The sequence below is a fragment of the Zonotrichia leucophrys genome, chromosome 13, assembly GCF_028769735.1.
Source record: "Zonotrichia leucophrys gambelii isolate GWCS_2022_RI chromosome 13, RI_Zleu_2.0, whole genome shotgun sequence".
In the NCBI taxonomy this organism is placed as follows: Eukaryota; Metazoa; Chordata; class Aves; order Passeriformes; family Passerellidae; genus Zonotrichia; species Zonotrichia leucophrys.
The window spans coordinates 5,283,642-5,302,331 of NC_088183.1; the positions used below are offsets into that span (position 1 = coordinate 5,283,642).

Here is an 18,690-nt window from a genome sequence, read left to right on the forward strand (position 1 = left end):
CCAAAAATCCAATTTTGTTCTTTCCTGGATTATCACTAATCACAACAATTAGTGATGTTATCATCCAAGTAACCAACAACCCCAGGAAACCCCACAAGCCCCCATCATGGGAGCCCCAGCTGGGGAGGGGGCACAGCTCGAGCTCAGCCTCAGTGTGGGCTTCAGGGGTGGGTGGAAAACTGCAATATTCAGCCTCAGCAGAGCATTTTGTGGCAGCCAGAGCTGTGCTCCTGTGCCCTTGGCAGGACTTTGGGAGGCTGTGATTACTAAATCCCTTGCCCACTTAAGGCAGGCTCGGTGCTCCAGCCCCAGGCGAGGCATATTTGAAATGCTTCAGGCCAGATTCTGACTCCTGTGCTGCTCAAGCTTCCAAATGGTTGCCCAGGACAAAATCCTCCCCAAAACAGCCCAATCTGTGGCACCGAACCCATAGTGTGGGTGTGCCCACCTTGGGGTGAGCACTGCTGTGCCCATGGGGGCTCTGGGGTGGGAAGGACAATGGGGACAATGAGGACAGGAGGGACAGGGGGGACAGGGAGTGCTTGGCTCATGGACACAGCCCCAAAAGGAAAAATCCAGGTGAGACAGGCAGGGCTGGCTGCTCCCAGGGCTTTGGCACCCTCACAGTGGGATCCAGCACAGGGGGGCCACCAGAACCCTCCTGGGGGAATTTCTTCTCCCCTGAGCAATGCCCCAGCACAGGGAGCCAGTTAGCTCCGTGCCACTTAAAAGGGGGATTAAGCACACAGGGCTGATAAGGGGCTAGGAGGGTTATCCCAAACTCCCTCCCAGTCGGCTGTGGGGTGGGCAGGGTGTGCAGCCCCCTCTGCTCTCTCTTTGGGGAGAAGGTGGCAGAGCAAAGCCACAATAAATGCCCAGTGTTTCACCACATTATCAGAAATTATTAGGACAGAATTTTGGCAGGGTCAGAGCGCCAGTTTTACAGCCATGACTTTAACAAGCATGTGTGTGTTTGCAAGGTGCCCGTGAAGTTCCCTTATCCCAAGCAAAATGCTCCAGGTACCTGCTTGGCTTTCATGGACTGGGAAAAACTGGAAAGGACCAAGCCCATTGCTTCATCCATCCCAGGGAACAAAATTCCTCACAGTCACTTGCTGCTTGGCCAGGGTTAAGCCTCAAACTGCATCTTGCAGGGAAATAAGACAAATCAGCTCTGGGTATGTATGATACCTTTGTATCTATGTATGATTTATCATACCTATGTATGATTTCCCTTCTGCAGGAAGGCACAGCCCAATCTTGTCCAGGCTATGTGTCCTGCCCTCCCTGCATCCCTGCAGCTTTTACAGCAAAACTGCCAGAGTCCTGAAGTTCTCTGCATAAAAAATCAGCTTTTCTTAAAAAAAAAAGGAAAAAATTGAAAATATTTAAGTGTGATCACTTAAAAAGGGGTGTGTGTGCATGTAAATAATTTTAAGTTGGTCTCAAGAGCTTTGCTTGCCTGACTCATGATCAGGGTTTTTTTTTTATATATCACATCAGAAAGTACTGTAAAACATACTTTCAAAGCCTCTGAGGACCTTGGCCTCCTTGGAGTACCCAAAAGCATCAATTACACGAGCATTATGGGCAGGATAGTTTGTACGAACCCTGTTAAAAAGTCAACCTGAGACTTGTGCCTCTAAATCCCCTCAGTGCCCCCAGGGCTGGAACTGATTTTTGCCCAGGTTTCGGCACTAGGAAATGTTTCAGTTTAAAAAACGTTGAAAAACATTAAAACCAGGCCGTATGCACTTATTATTGAGAAAATCCCACACAGATGGGCTGCATTGAACCACGAGCAATTATTTTGTGCCGTTCTCGTGGTTAATGAGATGATCAGAAGTCCCCAGGCAGCCTTCCTCTGCCTGCAGTGCTGAGCATCAACCTCCTCCTCTGCAGCCTGGGCTGCACAGCTCTGGCACAGCCCCTGCCAGCCTGGGGCTCCCTGCCAGGGGCTGAGAAGGCAGCAAGGCAGATCCTGGTTTCAGCACTGTAATCAGTTTTTGGTCTGAGGTTGGTAGGTCTCAGGTAGAGCAGCAAGATCTGTTTTCCAGCAGCTGTAAAATCCAGGTTTTTTGGTCCTGAAGGTGTTTGGTATGGTCCTGCCAGCGGGCTGAGAGGACAGGCAGATCTGGTTCCACAGCTGTAAACCAGATTTGGTCCTGAATGTGTTGTATGGTCCTCCAGCTGAGAGCACAAGAGATCTGATTCAGCACTGTAAAATCCAGTTTTTTTGGTCCTGAACGTGTTTGGGTGTGCCTGTGCATCAGGAGGAGCTGGCAGGAGTTGGTGCCCTATGGCAAACCTGCACTGGAGCGGGAGCTGCAGGGGTTTGGCACAGCACGGGTGGCCAAGATGAGGAAAAAAAAAAAAAATCACTTTTTTCTCCCTGTACTAAAGGTTTGGAGTTTTCTGCCAGTGAGGAGGTGTTTGCCACAGCTGCTGAGCACATCCCACTGCTGCTGGGTGCAGGGAGCCGGTGTGAGCGGGGCGGCGATGGATGGAGCCCTGGTGGGGCTGTTTACAAACCCTGGTGCCTCACACAGCCCTGGTGCACACTCACTGCTCTGGCATGAGCCAGCCCAAGGTGCCTGAGCTCTGCACCCTTATCAGCCAGAGCCCTAATTACTGCCCCATCCTCTCATTCCTGGGGCTCGGCCGCTACCTCGGGCTGCAATTCCCTGAGACAGGAGCTGTTATTGTCCAGATGAGGGGTTTGAAGGCTTGCAAACACAAACCTACCCTCAAAGGGAATTTCTTTTGCTGACACTTTCCAAGACAAAGAAACATTTCTGCCTGGGTTTTTGCAGATGGATCTGGCTTCTTTTTTTTTTTTTTTTTTTTTTTTTTTTTTTTTTCTTTTCCTTTCTCTCCCCACCCTGCTCCTGTGGATATTTGCTGGGCTGGCTGTGTCTGCTTTCAGTAAGGATGGGATATGGGCAGGGGTCAGGATTATCACCCCAGTGTGGGGCAGGAGGGCAAACCTCACTGCCAGAGGGGCTGCAGCCTGTTTTAGTGGAGTGCTGAACTCCATCTTACTGGGATTCTGGCATGGGATCCATCCCATGGCTCTGGGGCTGTGAGCCTGCCACTGTGGGGATGCTGTGGGCTTGGGGTGGCAGGCACAGGAGCAGGGAGCTGCCAGTCAGGACAGCCAGAACTGCTCCAGGTAGCTTTTCACAAGATATAGAGCTGAAAGTGCTGCTTCTCCTGGCGCCATCACACAGGCACTGGATGTGGCCCCAGAGAGCCACTTGCCAGCCCTCTCCCAGAGTTCAGTTTATAACTGGGAAATGCTGGAATCCTTTCTTTGCACCATCCACCTGCTCCCAGCAGGATGGGCCAGTGCCTGCTCTGGGGCTGGCTGAGCAAAACAGTGAAGGGAAGTCCTGTGGCCCTTTCTGCAATGTGAGTTAATCAAATTGTGCCTCGTTTGCAGCACAGGAGGTGAGAGCCCAGAGCAAAGCTGCTGCTGCCTGTGCTGGGCTAAGAGCAGGCTCTCATACACCAGAGGAATCAGCGATTTAAAGCAGTAACGTGATCAGATGTAGCCAGTTATTATAAGGGCCTTGGTGACTTTAATGAGGTCCTGCCCAGACTGGATTACCATGGTCACTCATCCATAGTTCATTAGAGCCTGCCAAAGGGGATCCACAAGAAGTCATGAAATACGATCTCCTAATCTCCCCTAAGTAGGAGAAGCCCAGCTATAAAAAAAAATGCCTTTTAAAAATACCCATGAAGTGAATAAATCTCTCTTGTGCTAAAAGGCAACGACAGCGGGCCCGTGAGAAGGGGATCTGCTCGTGGGATGTGTTTTCCATGCATGCACTCAGAGAGACTTCACTCAAGGGTGGTGTGCCTGGGTGGAGGAGCAGGAGAATTTCTAATGGTTTTCCTGGGATTCCTGTGGAAAACAAATAAATAAATAATGGCTGGGAGGAGGAGTAAGGCAGGCAGACTTGCTGTCCCTGTGGGCAGCAGTGGGCAGAGAGCCTGGAGGAGGAAGCTCTGCCCATCTTGGAGCGATGCCCAGTTTCTGGTGTCCCTCTTTGCTCCAAATGCCTCACCCAGTGTGGGGCTGGATACATCATTTATGGGCAGGGAATGGCAGCCAGCTGGCCCCTCTCAGGCTGCTCCCAACCAATCCCTTTCCCAGGAAAGGTGGGCTTGGCATCACCCCAGATATCCTGCCCACCAGGACAGCTTATTGGGGTGATGATGCTTCTCTGAGCATGACTCAGCACCTGGTTGTTCCATCAGGTCATGTCTGCAAGTTCCTGAGTGTGAGGACATCACTCCCCTCAGCTGGATCAGCAGGATCCATGGCTGGATCCTCTGTGTGGAGTGAGGTGATGGCCCAGGGCCATTTTGGGGTTAGGAGAGCAATGTATCCCCTGGGACCTGGAGGAAGGGGGATGGAGCAGCTGGGACAGAGCTGTTCCAACAGCTGGCAGTGATTTCCACAGCTGGTTCTGCTGAGATGAGCCACGTCCAGCCCCACTCCATGGGCAATGGGAAGTGGAACATCCCAATGAATAGAAGAGAGAGCAGAGCTCAGAAAATATGGGATGAGGTCCACAATCCCTGCATTATAGTGCAGGGCAGCTCTCTTAACTGGGAAACCCACATTGCTCCATGGGCAAAGGAGCTGGCATGGCAGCAGGGATGCCAGTGTGCAGGGATGCCCACACAGGACATGCAATGGGAAACCCTGAGAAGATTCCCTGTCCACTACAAACTACCCCAGCCCTTATCAGGGAGAGCATTCAGTAAGTGATTAAGTGAAGACTTTATTAATTCTGCTGCAGCTGGGACTGCTCAGGGGCTTAACCTGAAGCATGTGCTCCTCTGGCTGAGGGTCTTAATGCACTCAGTGAACATCTGGACGTGGCCCTCCCCTTCCAGACCTTTCTTCTCTCCACGGGCAGTGGGGTTATCTGGAGGGGAAGGAAGCCTGGAAGCTGACTCTGTCCTGCAGGGCTGCTCTCATTCCTCAGCAGGCCCAGGGGAGGATTTGGCAGAGAGGAGCGTCGCCTGAAGGAATGTCCCGTGATGGACGGCGCTTAACGGGACGCCTCCACGTGCACCCCTGGCCATGCTGCAAACCCTGAGCTGCTCCCTGCAGCCTCCTGGCGTGGAGAGGTGATGGTGAGGCTGAAGGATGCCCACACTCACCCTCACAGCGTGGCGGACGCTTTCCCTGCAGACACCTCTGCGTACCTCTGGACGCGCAGGCTCTGCAGACTCCAAACGCCGAGAAATGTTTGACAGAGCAGCATACATATTCCAAACATTGTTTGATTCATGTTTTAAAGTCTCACTTGCAAGCATACTTCCCCAGCTCAGACATCAATCACTGCAAATATGTTCTTATAAACAAAGCAACACAGACTGACTGTCTCTTCCACCCTTACCATAGGCAGGTCACCGGGCAGCACCCTGGGGAGAGGAGCTTCCCAGAGCATCTGAGCCCCCCTTGGAGGAAACCAGCACAGGTAGCTGAGGAAAAGCAATGGGAAACCTGCTACCAATGGCATGGGACCATCCAAGGATATGTATCCCAAAGGAAGGCAGTTGAGTCCATCACAGTGCAGGGAATGAAGGCTCCTGCTGCACATCTGCTGTGCAAGGGTGCCTGTCCTCGAGGTTACAGCTGTCCCTGCATCTCCTCATCCACCCCATGCCCCACCCAAACACACAGGGACGAGATTTCCCCAGACAGGGACAGGGGATGAAGCTCTTGATGGTCAGGATGAAGTACTTCCCAGAATGTGGGGTTCCTTCATGCAGCTGCACACTTACATGGATAATGAAAGCAGAAGCATAATTTCATTTTATGTTTTAACTCTGAATGTCTGATAATCACATCTAATATTTCAAGAGACCCCCCTCCTCAGCATTAGGGACCTGGTGTGGGCATGAGAGTGTCATAGCTGGCTACTCCCCATGGTCACTGCACTGTCACCACCAGAGTTTCCCTGTCCCACTGCCTGCAGGGACATGGTGAGGTGCTGGGTCATGGTTGTACCTGCTTCCTCCACTACTGGGGTCATCCCAGACCCCACAAACCACAGCCCTTGCTACCACACAGCAAGGACCCCAAAGTACCTGCAGGTCTGGGGACACCCCAAGAATCCGGACAAAAGAAGTGAGACATGACAGGGACAGTGGAAAAAGCGTCTGCTCCAAATTCATGGGGTTTGGAGGCTTTTTAAAGCAAACTCCCTTTCTTTAGGACGCTCCAGCAAAGCCCAGGATCCTGTTGGTAGGTGACTCTCGCACTTCTAAGCCCTCTGTTTAGGAAAAATAAATAGGAAAGAATCCAGAGGCGGTGCTTTCCTCCTGCTCTGCGAGATGGATCAGCGCTTGCCACTGCAGCAAAACTGTCCCTCCGTGATCTAACCCAGTGCCTTGTCCTGAAATGCTCTGCCAGGGCTGAATACATGACTCCTCTGGAGCAGGGTGACACATTCCAGCCCCAGACAGTGACACTGACAGATGCAATCAGCCTGCAAGGTTTAATGGGAACGCGGCGCTGGTGGAGCCGGCAGCGGGAAATTTATGAGGAATTCGCGAGAGGAAGAGGAGAATGAGCAGTGCTTGGTGATGCACGAGGGAGGAAAATCCCAACAGGGCAGCAGCTGAGCCATGGCATGGTGGCATTTACTGGGGCAACTCAGTGGCAGGGTCTGGCTATGGGGAGGGAACAGTAGCATGGTGGGACCAGAAAGGAGTCTCAGCCCTCAGACATAAAAAGAGCAATTGGGAGGAAGCTCTGTGGCCATCTCCTGCATGGGAAATGATGGCCCTGTGTCCCACCACAACTCCTAAATTGAGTAAATCCCATCCTGCTGCCCAGCACATCCAGAGCTGCTTTTTCAGAACAGCAATGCTCTCTCTGCCAGGTTTTGGGCAGGCTCAAACTCTCCCAGGTCAGGAGCTACATCTGACAGGTCACTGAGGCTCATCCAGCCCAGGGCTGAGCACCAAACTGCTGATGGGAACCTGCTCTCTGCCTGAGCTCCCTATTTCAGCCAAAACACTAAGGCCAGAAGGATTTTGGACGTGTACATCCCAGGTTTTCTGCCTCCACTCTTGCCCTGCACCCCTGTCAGCTGGACAGAGGGTCAGTATCAGTCTCCATCTCTCCTGACTCAGCCCAGCACCAGCTGAGATGGCCTGAGATAGCAGCAAGTGGCTCAGCCATGGGGCTCCGGGGGCAATTAGAGAGGAGACAGCTCCTGCCTGCACCCAGCTCCTTCCCACACCTCAGGGCAGGGCTGGAAACCTCAGGAACCTGCTGGGATGCTCGGGGGGCTGCATGCTTTGGGACACTTCCCCACAGAGGGGTGAGGAGGGCAGTCCCACCCCAGCTCCCGCAGCCAGCACGGTCTGACAAGGCTGTGAGAGGGGAAGGAGAGGGGAAAAAAATGTCTCATTGCTGGAAGGAGATTTACTGGGCTTGTTATCAGCACAGGAAGAGCCAGAGCTTAGGGGCAAATGGGAGATGCTTTGCCTATTGCGGTATTTTTTCCTACTGTGCTCTGAGCCTGCTCATGCACACTCAGCTCCACTGCTCCCTTTCCAGCCACCTCCCTGTGAGCCCTGTCACCTCCAGCTTTCTGCTGGCAAAGGCAGGGGCTGCTCAGAGCCCAGAGCACCCGTGCTCCTTTAAAAAGTGCTCTGTGTTTAGGTGCTGGCGTCCATAAGCCCAGCAGAGCCCCTGGTGTGGCCAAACGCTGAGCCCAGCTCACCTGGCCTCATCCACCACATCTGGGTCTCAGCAGCTGCTTTTAACCTGGATTGGGGTTTGTCACCACTGCCAGGACCATGAGATGGGTGGTTATGGGGCTTTTGTGGGGCTTCCTGATTCTGCTGCCTGTTTGCTCCCCACACCGTTGTCACCCCACCACTCCTGGGCTGGACCTTGGGGCTTATTTCCATGAGATCTCAAGGCTGTGGAAGGTTGGGAATGAGAGTTTTTTCCCTGATGAGAAGGAGGATTATGCTTTGTCCTTATTTGAAGCCCCTGCAAGCACCTGGGGGAGCACATGTGTGCTGAGGAGCCAGTGCATTTTAGGGGGCACATTCAGATACGTGTGGGAGTGGGATAGAAACAACTTCCTCATCTCACAGACAGCATAATAGCATCCATGGAATTAAAACAAGGTCTGAGCAAGAGAAATGCACTCACAAAGGCCTTTATCTGTCAGAATCAGAGCTCAGCAGCAGCAGGGGAAGCAGCGTGCAGCTCACAGGAGACCCAGCCCATCTAGAGTTTCGGCTCTGGTTAATGACACAGCAAATCGAGCCTGTCATCTTTAGACATGATGTTTCATGTCCTTTTGGCCCCAGAAAACAATCAGCACCCTCTAAAACTGCAGTTTCACAGTGGTGTAGCCCTTTCTTCCCCCATCCCCTCCAGAAGAAAGGTGGGGCAGCAGCTCTCCCTTTCCTCACAGCACTGGGGTCTCACCACCCTCCACCCCACAATTTCAGCATCACACCAAGCAAATGAGCCTGGGCCAGCTTCCTTCTGGAGAGCCACAGCGAGGTGGAGTGCCCATCCAGAGGATCCCAGCTCCCCAGTAATCTGGCAGGTTCAGGCAAATCCATGAGGAATAATTCTCCCTAACTCCATTGGTGTTGTGCTCCTGGCAGGGCTTCACCAGGCTGGGCTTGCTGCACAGGAGGGGCAGCTGTACAGCAAAACTTCACTGCCAAAGACCCTGGCATAGAAATATTTGTGATTTCCTAAATTGCAGACTGATGCCACTAGCAGAAAAAGGAGCACCATATATATATATATGCATATACACACATGCTATATATATTTTATATATATATATATGCATATACACACACGCTACATATATTTCTTTATATTTACAAATACAATCATAATTATATTTGTACTTACATTTATTTTATTTTTATATAGTAAAATATTTATTTATACATGCAATTTTATCTTATATATATGTTTAAATACTGTATCAGGGTTGCTGGTGTGCATATTGCTGGCTTAGGAATTACTGTGGGGTTTTTTGTGCTCTGGGTATAACATGGAGTATGTTAAAAAAAAATTTAAGGGCTTCAACACCGTGTTGGAAAATGGCTTTTGTTTGTCCCAGAGTGAGTGTTCTCAGCTCCTGCATATGATGGGCCCTTCAGAGAGGCCACAGGATCTCTGGGGCAAGATCAGAGTGGGGCTGAAGGCTGGTACAAAATCCCTGCCTGCCAGAACTCACCCTGATGGAAAATGCACTGTGCTGAAGCCAGGGACACTCTAGCAGCTGGGATAACCAGCAGTGAAGTGCTGGTGGTGGCCATCACTGTGCCAGCACCCACCAGCTCTGTCCATGTCCCACAAAACATCCCTGGAGCCGCCGCACCGCCAGCCTGGTGGATTTCACAACATTTCCCCAGGAGTGTTTGGATTTAGGGCGTAAAACAAACCACTTTTGTCCAAACAAGATGCTTCTTGCAGAGGTGGCTATTTTGGGTTGGGTGTTTTTTATTTTAATGGCCTTTCAAAGAGCAGAACTGGTTTGCACGAAGCTGCTCCAAATGTTTCCAAGCAAAGTTTAAGAGAAAACTGGAGTTTCACTTAAGCAGGTTTTAATGGGGAAGGCTTGTTTTTCCTTCATGTTCCCTGCTCTTCTTGGAAAACCAGGAGCCAAGAGAAGAAAGGTCTTCAGCTCACAGCAAACGATTTTGTTTCAGTTTTGAAAAGTAGGGAGGGATCAGCATTTTTATGGGAGCAATTTATTTCCTTCCAATAAGCTCCATTTCAGACAGTTTTTTTTTTTCTCCAGAGCATGTTAGGAGGAGTCACATATTTACTGTGTATATTGATATACAATAAAACAGTTATTCTTTGGAGGTCTGGAATCACTTTTTACAGCATGTCCCCATCCTATGACTGCCTGGATGCAAGGAGGCAAAATATCCATGGTGACACCATGGACCACACTGACAAAAGGACACTCAGTATCTCTGTGCCTGTTTGCCCCAAAATCCCCCCACTTCCCCCCATGCCTGTGAAGGCAGCAGCACAGCCATGCTGGGTGCTGGATCCCAGTTTGGGATGGGCAATAATGAGCTCTGGGGAGGCTTCTGCCACCTCCCATTTATAAAACAGGGGGGAAAAGGGTGGGAAAAAGCACTAAAATTATTTAAGACCCCCAACTCCCAAATAATTTTCTGTTGCAAAAAAAGTATTAACAGATGCTTGTTAATTCTTAAAACCATCTCAATCCAACCTTGGAAAACCCATCTTATAAAACCCATCTCATAGAATCTTGCAGTAATGGCTGGCCCAGCAGCTGCACAGACATCTCAGGATGCACTGGGGGGAACCAAGGGAAAATCAGTCCCTCTGCTCCCATGGAAGTGAGCAGTAACTCCTGCACCTGAGCAGAGAGAAAACCTGGAATTCTGAGAGAGCTGAGTATAACCAGGATAATAAGGCAGCACTAATGGTCCTCATCCTCCTACCCTGGCACAGCTGGGAAGGCATAGCCAGACCTGGAATGAGACACTGTGATGAGAACTGGAATTGCCCTGGAAATCTTAGAGACAAAATGAGTTAAAGACCCCATGTGGATCCACACAGAGAGGAAGGAGGGAAGCAGGGATGCCAGGACATGGTCCCCCCACAGGGAAACATGGACAGGATGCTGTTCCTGGCTCTGGCTGCTCTGCAGTGCCAGCACGTCACACTGAGCCTGTGACACAGCAGAGCCCTGTTTAAAGCATCCCAACCTTTTCTGGTGGTCAGGACCAGTGTCAGCAGCCTTTTCTCACCACAAAGCCATTTACCTGCAATGTCACACAGACAGGGTGCAGAGCAGGAGCTCAGCCACCGAGCCAGGCCAGTCCATGTGCCAGGCACAGCAGCAATGGGACAGGAGGGAGTTCCTCCTTCAAGGAATGTGGGATGGGGGTGTAACAGGGAGCAGGGAAATCCCTCATGCACACATGGTGTCCTGGTTCCTGGGGCTGGAAGGCCCCTGAGCTCCTGGAGTTGGAAGGAGTGGGAAGAGAATTCCCCACAGTGGCACCACCAGGATTAGTGGAGAGCAGGGGAGAGGGAGAAGGACACATCTCATGTCATGACCAACCTCTCTTTCCCCACCAGCGCAGAGGAGATGACCCAAACCTGCACTAAGGGAAGGGCTGGAAGCAGCAAGCCCAGCTCTGCCCACCCAGACCCAGCAGTTTGTCTCCAGCTATGCCCCAAACCAGATGCTTTTGTTGAAGAGCCAGGAGCTGCCTTAATAAGCGCTTATGCAATCCTCAGCGGAGGAAATGTCTTTCCCAATCCCCAGCCATTAGCAGTTGGCTGATGCCCTGGAGCAGGACATTCTAGAGCCCTTGTGAATTTGCTTCAGGAGTGGAAAGTGGTTTGAGGAGGGAAAGGCACTGGTTTTTGTCAGGACCTGAATCATCCGGGAGCGCTTTTCCACCGCTCCCCACGAGTGGAGAGCTGTCACCAGGAGCCACCAGCCAAACCCTGCCCAGAGCCAGCAGATCGAGGATGGGACAATGACAGTGGCAGCTTGTACCCCAGGGCCAGCAGCCAGCCTCAAGGTTTTGGGGATCAGTGTTTCTCTCAGCAAGGAGTCTGGGTGGGAAAGAAGAGGTTTTAGGGTAGGAGCATCACTCCTGATTCAGTGCAACACTTCCTTCAAGAAGAGAGGTCAACCAGGGAGCACCATGCACGTGGCTCACCTGGGCTGCCAGTCAGAGCTCATGGACTGGGTTTTTCTGTCATCTCCAATTACATGTCTATGACAGATAATTTAATATAAATAGGAATTCCCCTTATGGCAGGTGGAGCCTCCTTCCACTGATTTCCATGGCAATCAGGTGAGGGAACAGCTCTGTTTCAAGTGAGACTCAGGGCACCCATGCCAGCCTAGGGTGATGATTTTGGGGCTGGTTCCAGCAGCGAGGCTGCTGTTACCTTCCCTTTACCTGTTGTTTGCACCCAAACCTAATTGCCAATTGACATGAGCCTTCTTTGAGGAGCTGCTGCTCCACCAGCACAATGAGCCATTGTTGAAATGGCTGCAGCAATTCTCCAGGTTAATTTATGGCCGCCACACCCCATTAGCAGCAATAAATGTGGAGCCCGGTTTTGCCGAAATTGTGAGTTACGATTTTTCAAATAAATACATTTTCCTATAAACCAGCTCTCTGTTTAGTTTGAATGTTCCTCACAGACACATCCATCTACATAAAATACACAGGAGAGGAAGCTGAGCTGTGACTTTGCTCTGATGACATAAAAACTTTTGTAAACACAATGTCACTTACAGTACTAGCAAAGAGAGAGCCCAAAAAATAAACAGCGAGTGCCTGGCCCATCCCTTCAGGAGCACATGGAAAATTTAATACTTTTTTCCGTAAAGCTTTGTTTTCCTTTTGATTTATCCAGGCAAGACAGTGGCTGTTTGGCCATAAATAGATGGCATTTCTTGAGGGGCAATGGTTGCTGTCATCCTGTGTGTCGCCATAGGGGCGGCACAGGAGGGGTGTGGACAGGGAAGGTGCTGTGGGTTGTGCTGGGAACAGGAACATCCAGGCACAGCCCTGTGTTCACCCCAATTCCTCCTGCTCCTTCTGTGGGGCTCTGACAGGCTGCACCTCACTGGGAGTTGCTTTTGTGGGGCTGGTGCAGAATTCAGCAGCCCAGTGGTGCAGTCTGGGGACTCAGGCAGTGTGTGGGCACAGGAGGGCACAGGCACCAGCAAGAGTGAGCTCTGCACACCCCAGCACCCCTCACACCGCGTCCAAGCAAAGGACCAGCTAGCGTGGCAGAGCTCAGAAAATGCAAAAGGCTTAAGTCCTTTAACTCAGAGGTTCAAATCCTCTCCCTAGCTTAACCCAAACCATCTCCCATGACTAACTACCCTCTCTTAATCAACCTCATCATGCCCATCCTGGCACAGCAGGACACGTGTGGCAAACCCTGCTGGGGAAGGAGAGCTGCCCTGAGTGGGCTTTTGCAGCCCAGCCTGTGTTGTGACCCCAGATCTGAGTTCATTGCTGACCAAACTGACTTGATTCCACTCACTGCTGCAGGTTCTCTCCCTCCTCATGCTGCCAGGAGGAAAAGAATCCCCCTCTGCGGCTCTCCTTGGAGCAGACTCTGCTCATGCCTCAGTTTCCCAAGGGTTTTTGCCACCGTCCCCCGAGGCCTCTGAGAGCAGAACTGTTAGGAAGGTGCTGAGTGATTATTATTGCATTATTTCAGGCAAGTGCTATAAATACCCAGGGGCACCTTTAGACACAACCCAGCTGCCCAGGGGAGCTGGCTCAGCCCTGCTCTGCGCCCGCAGTGCCTCAGGAGGGGATTGAAGGCTCTGGAGGAGTGAGGAGGTACCCTGGGCATAACCTGAGGGGGGACACGGCGTGGGGCTGGGGGGTGACAGGGCTGGGACCTTCCCGGCTGCACCCTGGGGCTCGGAGGAGCGTGGGGCGGGGGGCTGTGGGTGCAGCAGGGTGCTGGGATGCTGCAGGGAGACGCTAACAGGGAAGACAAGGGGAATATTTTACGGGGCTGCAATGTAAACAGAGCTGGAGCAGAGCCCCTTTTTATGGAGTCCCTGTCCTGCCAGGGCATCTGCCAAGGGCCTGATTTACGCTCCTATTTAGATAAGGGAGCCAGAGGGGGGGAGCAGAGCTGGCGTCAAAGTCACAGGACAGCGGGGCTGCCGCGGGCTGGGCGCTGATAAGGAGGTGGCTGAGGGGCCAGGGCCAAAACCTCAGCTCCTGTCCCAGAAATGGGGATGGATGTAGGGCTTGGTGTCCTGCTGGCTTTGGGGGGCTGGGGTTCACAGAGACCTGGGATAACCTCGCTCCCAACATGCAGCATCGGCCCCCTCACCATCACCTGGCTGTGAGGGAAGGAAATCTTTCTCTGATTTGAAGGAAAACAGGTGGAGAGAAACGTGGTTCCTCCTGCCATGCCAGCCATAAATCTCCTAATCCAAACTGCTCAGGGTTTTCTCCCCCATGCGAGTGGGGAGATGTGAAATTAAAGAAACTCACCAAAAGTTTGAGAAGTGCTAAATTTGGACGCCATGACAAAGGCAGTCTGGTTTGATTTAGAAGGTGTCGGCATGAAAAGGGCTCTGGTTTTATTATTTTATTAAAACACGAAAGATTAGAATGATTTTCCAAAGGAAAAATCAACCCTCTGGTCCCACTATTTGCTCAGCTGAGCACTTCCAAACTCTGCAGGGTCCAGGGACTCCATCAGGGTGTGGATTATGCAAGATAATGCCCGGACTTGGGCTGGACTCACCTGGCTTGGCAGCTGGCGGTGACTCTGGTGCACGGCTCAAGGTGACAGCTCCCAGCTGTTTGTGGCTCTAAGCGGCCTGTGCAATCAATGCAGGGCTGTGGGGATCAAAGGGGTATTTTTGGGAGGTATTTCTAGAGCTGGAGTTGGGTGGCACAGACTCTCACCTGGCAGTTTGCAGGGCTGGGGAGAAGCTGGATGGTTTGTAAGAGGAGCAAGAGCTCCACAGGTGATGCTCTGTCCCCATGGAGAGGTGAGGCATGGAGTGGGACCCCTGAGCTTCTCCCAGGTGGGCACTGGGCTCCCACCAGCTCCGAGCCGGGCTCGGGGATCCCACCCAACCACGGCTGTTCTGAAGGAAAGCGGGGACAGGGCGCCCTACCCTACCCAAGGCTGGCTCTAACAGGAGAGTAATCACTAGCAAATGTTCGCAGGGCGCTCGTTTAAAGGGGGTGGGGGAGCGGGGTCTCTGCAGCAGCTGAGAACAAAGCGGGGGGGAACAAAGCTGGGCAGATCCGGCTCCCCCCAGCCGCAGAACCGAGACCCGCTCGCACCCTGCCCGGCCCCCCCAGCCTCCCGCCTCTGCAACCCGCCTTGTAACAACTAACGATGGAAAATCCGAGGCGTTTAAGTGGCTCCCGAATCCGCCCGGGAACCGTGATTGAGAGAAGTCAAATAAAATTTGTCATCTTTAAAATGCAGGAGGACGTTAATGGTGTGTTAGCCCGGATGATTAATACAAGCGCCTGCAAACAACCCTCCAACGTTTCCACCCTCCGCTGCAAGATGAATCGCTGGAAAGCGCCGCTAATCGCTAACATACCTCGGGCCCAAAGCCCCTTCCTGCCCCGCCGGGCTGTGATCGCCTCTGCCGTGCCCGGCCTGTCCTCTCTGGAGCCACTGAGCAGAGCAGGGTCAGCCCCAGTGCGCCCTTGGGATGGGGGTGAGGGCTCTGGGAGACATCGGCCCGGGGATGTGTCACCCATGGGCGCAGAGGCGAGCAGGGTGTGCTGTCCACTCCAGGGACTCTCCCCGGGCTGGGGTTTGGGGCTGTGGTGAAGTACAGGACCCCAACCCCAGCGGGTTCCCCCAGCACTTTCGTGGCTGGATGGGACAGGGAGTGCAGGACTGGTCCCCCTCTCCCTGTTGTAAATACATTTGTGCGCATGGACAGTATAATTTTTATATATTTATGTATCTATGCAGTGTCTGTGAGCAGCACACACATGTGTGTTTATAACCCATGTGTGTGATAGGTGTGCATGTGCCTCACGTGTGTGAGTCTGTACTTACAGTGACATTGTGCATGTGGCACACCCGTGCTGCTGGTGCGTGTAACATACATGGGTGTGTGACATGTTTGTGCAGTGTGTGCACAGCACAGGGTTGTGTGGTCCATGCAGCATCTTCGTGGTGCGTGTGGGCAACTCGTGCAGTACCCAGGTGTGAGCAGCAGTGCACGGTGTAACCAACACCGGCACAGCGTGGATTTGTGCAGCGTGCATTGCACAGCGTGGGCGTGTGCTGTACACGCGTGCAGTGCACATCCCTGTGCAGCTGTGCAGCGCCGGCGTGGGCCAGGAGACCCATGTGCAGGGAGAGAGCCCACACCCCATCCCTGCGCCCCCAGCCCGCCTCACTCCGGTACCTTCGCCCCCTTTTCTCCCCATCCCCTGGCCCCGCTGCTCTCCGCTCGCTCGGCCCGGCCGTCGGGGCTCCGGACAGTCCGAGTCCCCCAGAGCCGCCCGTCGCTCTCCTCCCCGGGCCGGGCGCGGGGCTCTGGGGGCTCGGACACCCCCGCCCCGACAGCGGGGAGGCAGCGGGGGTCGGAGCGCTCCGGGACGGGGCTGGGAGCCCCTCGGCTCTTCCTCACCCCTTTCCCCCTGCAAGCGAGGAGCGGGCGGGACGCAGGGCGAGCGGCGGAGGTGTGAGCCCCGAGCCCCGCGCACGCCCCCTCCGCCGCCCCGCTCCCCCCGGGGCCTCCGCGCATCCTCCCCTGCCCATTGGCTCCACGGCGGGGGGGCCGCGGCCCTATATAAAGGCAGGGTCGGGAGGCTCCAGAAGGGGTTAAAAAAACCCCAAACAACAAACCCGAAACCCCAAACCCCGACCGCCCCCACCCCAAACCGCACGGCCGCCTCCGCCACCGGAGCCGCGCTCCCCGCAGCCCACCGGGAGCGCCTCCCGCCCGGCCATGGAACGCTGCTGAGCGGCCCCCGGGGCCAGCGGAGCGGATCATGAACCTGGTGGGGGGCTACCAGCATCACCACCACCACCACCATCACCACCACATGCTGCACGACCCTTTCCTCTTCGGGCCGGCGGCGCGGTGCCACCAGGAGCGCGCCTACTTCCCCGGCTGGGTGCTCAACCCGGCCGAGGCCACCCCCGAGCTCGCCGGGCAGAGCCCCAACTACGGCCCCGCCGAGTATGGCCCGGCCGGCCCGGGGCGGCTGGAGGCTCTCAGCGGCCGCCTGGGACGGCGAAAAGGCGTCGGGGCACCCAAGAAGGAGCGGCGGAGGACGGAGAGCATCAACAGCGCCTTCGCCGAGCTCCGCGAGTGCATCCCCAACGTGCCCGCCGACACCAAGCTCTCCAAGATCAAGACCCTGCGCCTGGCCACCAGCTACATCGCCTACCTGATGGAGGTGCTGGCCAAGGACAGCCAGCCCGGCGACACCGAGGGCTTCAAAGCCGAACTCAAGAAGGCGGACGGCAGGGAGAACAAGAGGAAAAGGGAGACGGTAAGAGGCGGATCGGGACCCGCGTCCCTGCTCCCCGTGGGCCAGGAGCGGGCGGGAAAAACGCCGGGACTGGGGGGGAAAAATCCTCTAAACTCTCCCGGCCTCGCTGAAGAATTTTTTACCAATCATAATAATAGTAATAACAAATCTGTGAAGGAAAACTCGACGGAAAATAGCCCGACGGGTCGGGTGGGCTCCCGAGCCTTTTGCACGAGGGCTCAGCCCGCGGCTCCGGGGCTGGAGCCTGCCCCGCTCTGCCCTTCGCCTCTCCCGGGAGCTCTCCCTGGAGCGATTCGGAGCCAGGGCGGCCGCTTCTCCCCGCGCTGCACGGGCGGGTGCGGGGTGGGCACCTCTGAAGCCCCTCTTTGTCCTCGGGCTGCCAAAGCCGCCCGGAGCTGCGGGCCCGGCTGCAGCCCCGCGACCCGGGACCCCGCTCCGTTCCTGACCGCTCCTTTCTCCCTCCTCTCCTCTCCCCATCTCCTCTCCCGCAGCAGCCCGAGGTCTATTCGCAACCTCTGGGGCACGGCGAGAAGAAGCTGAAGGGCCGGACGGGCTGGCCCCAGCAGGTCTGGGCTCTGGAACTGAACCCCTGAGAGCCGCCCCGCCCGCCCCTCCATGTGCAATGTCGGAGAGAGCCCAGCCCGGCCCGGAGCCCATCCAGGCGCAGGAATCGGGGAGCCGGCCCGGCCGCCCCCGCCCGGACGGATGCTCCCCGAGCTCTGCGGGCTCGCTCCTGCCCGCCTCGAAGGCAGCGGGGCCCAGCCGGGCCCTTTCCCCGTCCCCTTCCCGCATTTCAGTAATCGTTGCTCCCTCCCGCTGCCTGCAGCGAGCGGCGGCTCCTGCTCCGCCGGGCCGGACTGGACGCTTCGATTCGTTCGCTGTTGTAAATACGAGCCCCCGATCCCCTGTCCCCGTCCGCTGCCTGCCCGACGTGTGGCTGCGGTGAAACTACCTAGAGGTGCATTTGGGAACACTCCTGTGCCGGGTTTTCTACCTCAGATCTGCATGACCACTTCCCGAGGGACCGAGCGCGCCACACCACGTATTTAAAACTGAATAGCTAAAAAAAAAATTAATAAAATAAAATTTAAACTTTATGCAAACGGCCTCGGGTCCGAGCCCTCTGCTTTCCCTTGCTCCGGCAATCGCTTTGCTCTGGCCGGGTCCCCTGCGCTGCCCACAGGGATGCTGCTGGACTAAAAACAGTACTCTGCTGTGGGGCCGATCCACGCCAGGGAATTCCTTCTTGGGGAGCTCGGGATCCTCTGAGACTTGTTTATGCCGTCCTTGCTCACCGCAGGAGCTGATGGAGCTCTGCAAACACACCCGGGACCTCCTCCAGGGCACGGACTCTGCTCCTGCCCTACCACCCCTTCCCTTCCCTCTCCAGGAGCCCAGCCAGAGGGACTGGGCTCGTATTTGGCTCGGGGAAGGATGGCAGGATCAGGCCTTTCCAGCGTCTGATGGCGCCACAGAGCTGTGGAGCCCCAGGTTTTGTTGCTGCCATGCAGAGAGCCGGGGCTCGGCTCCCTCGTCCTGCCGGGGCAGCGCACCCGGCTCTGGCACCGGCAGCGCTTTGTGACAGGGATCCCCTGCTCGGCGCTGCCCCGGCCGCGTTTCGAAGGA

At 54.7% G+C, this 18,690-nt stretch overlaps 1 protein-coding gene across 1 annotated transcript; it reads left to right on the forward strand.

Moving 5' to 3' along the window:
* The first annotated feature begins 16,553 nt into the window (after positions 1-16,553).
* On the forward strand, positions 16,554-17,972 carry HAND1 (heart and neural crest derivatives expressed 1). The gene is made up of 2 exons (XM_064725161.1): positions 16,554-17,064; positions 17,556-17,972. Exons 1-2 carry the CDS (start codon positions 16,558-16,560, stop codon positions 17,655-17,657), a joined length of 609 nt encoding a protein of 202 aa, XP_064581231.1. The 5' UTR covers positions 16,554-16,557; the 3' UTR covers positions 17,658-17,972.
* The last annotated feature ends 718 nt before the right edge of the window (positions 17,973-18,690 follow it).

Excerpts from the sequence above, each read along its gene's own strand:
- HAND1 (XM_064725161.1), top strand. The coding sequence starts at position 16,558 with ATGAACCTGGTGGGGGGCTACCAGCATCACCACCACCACCACCATCAC. Across the intron at positions 17,065-17,555 it reads ACAAGAGGAAAAGGGAGACG|CAGCCCGAGGTCTATTCGCA; the intron begins GTAAGAGGCGGA and ends CCTCTCCCGCAG.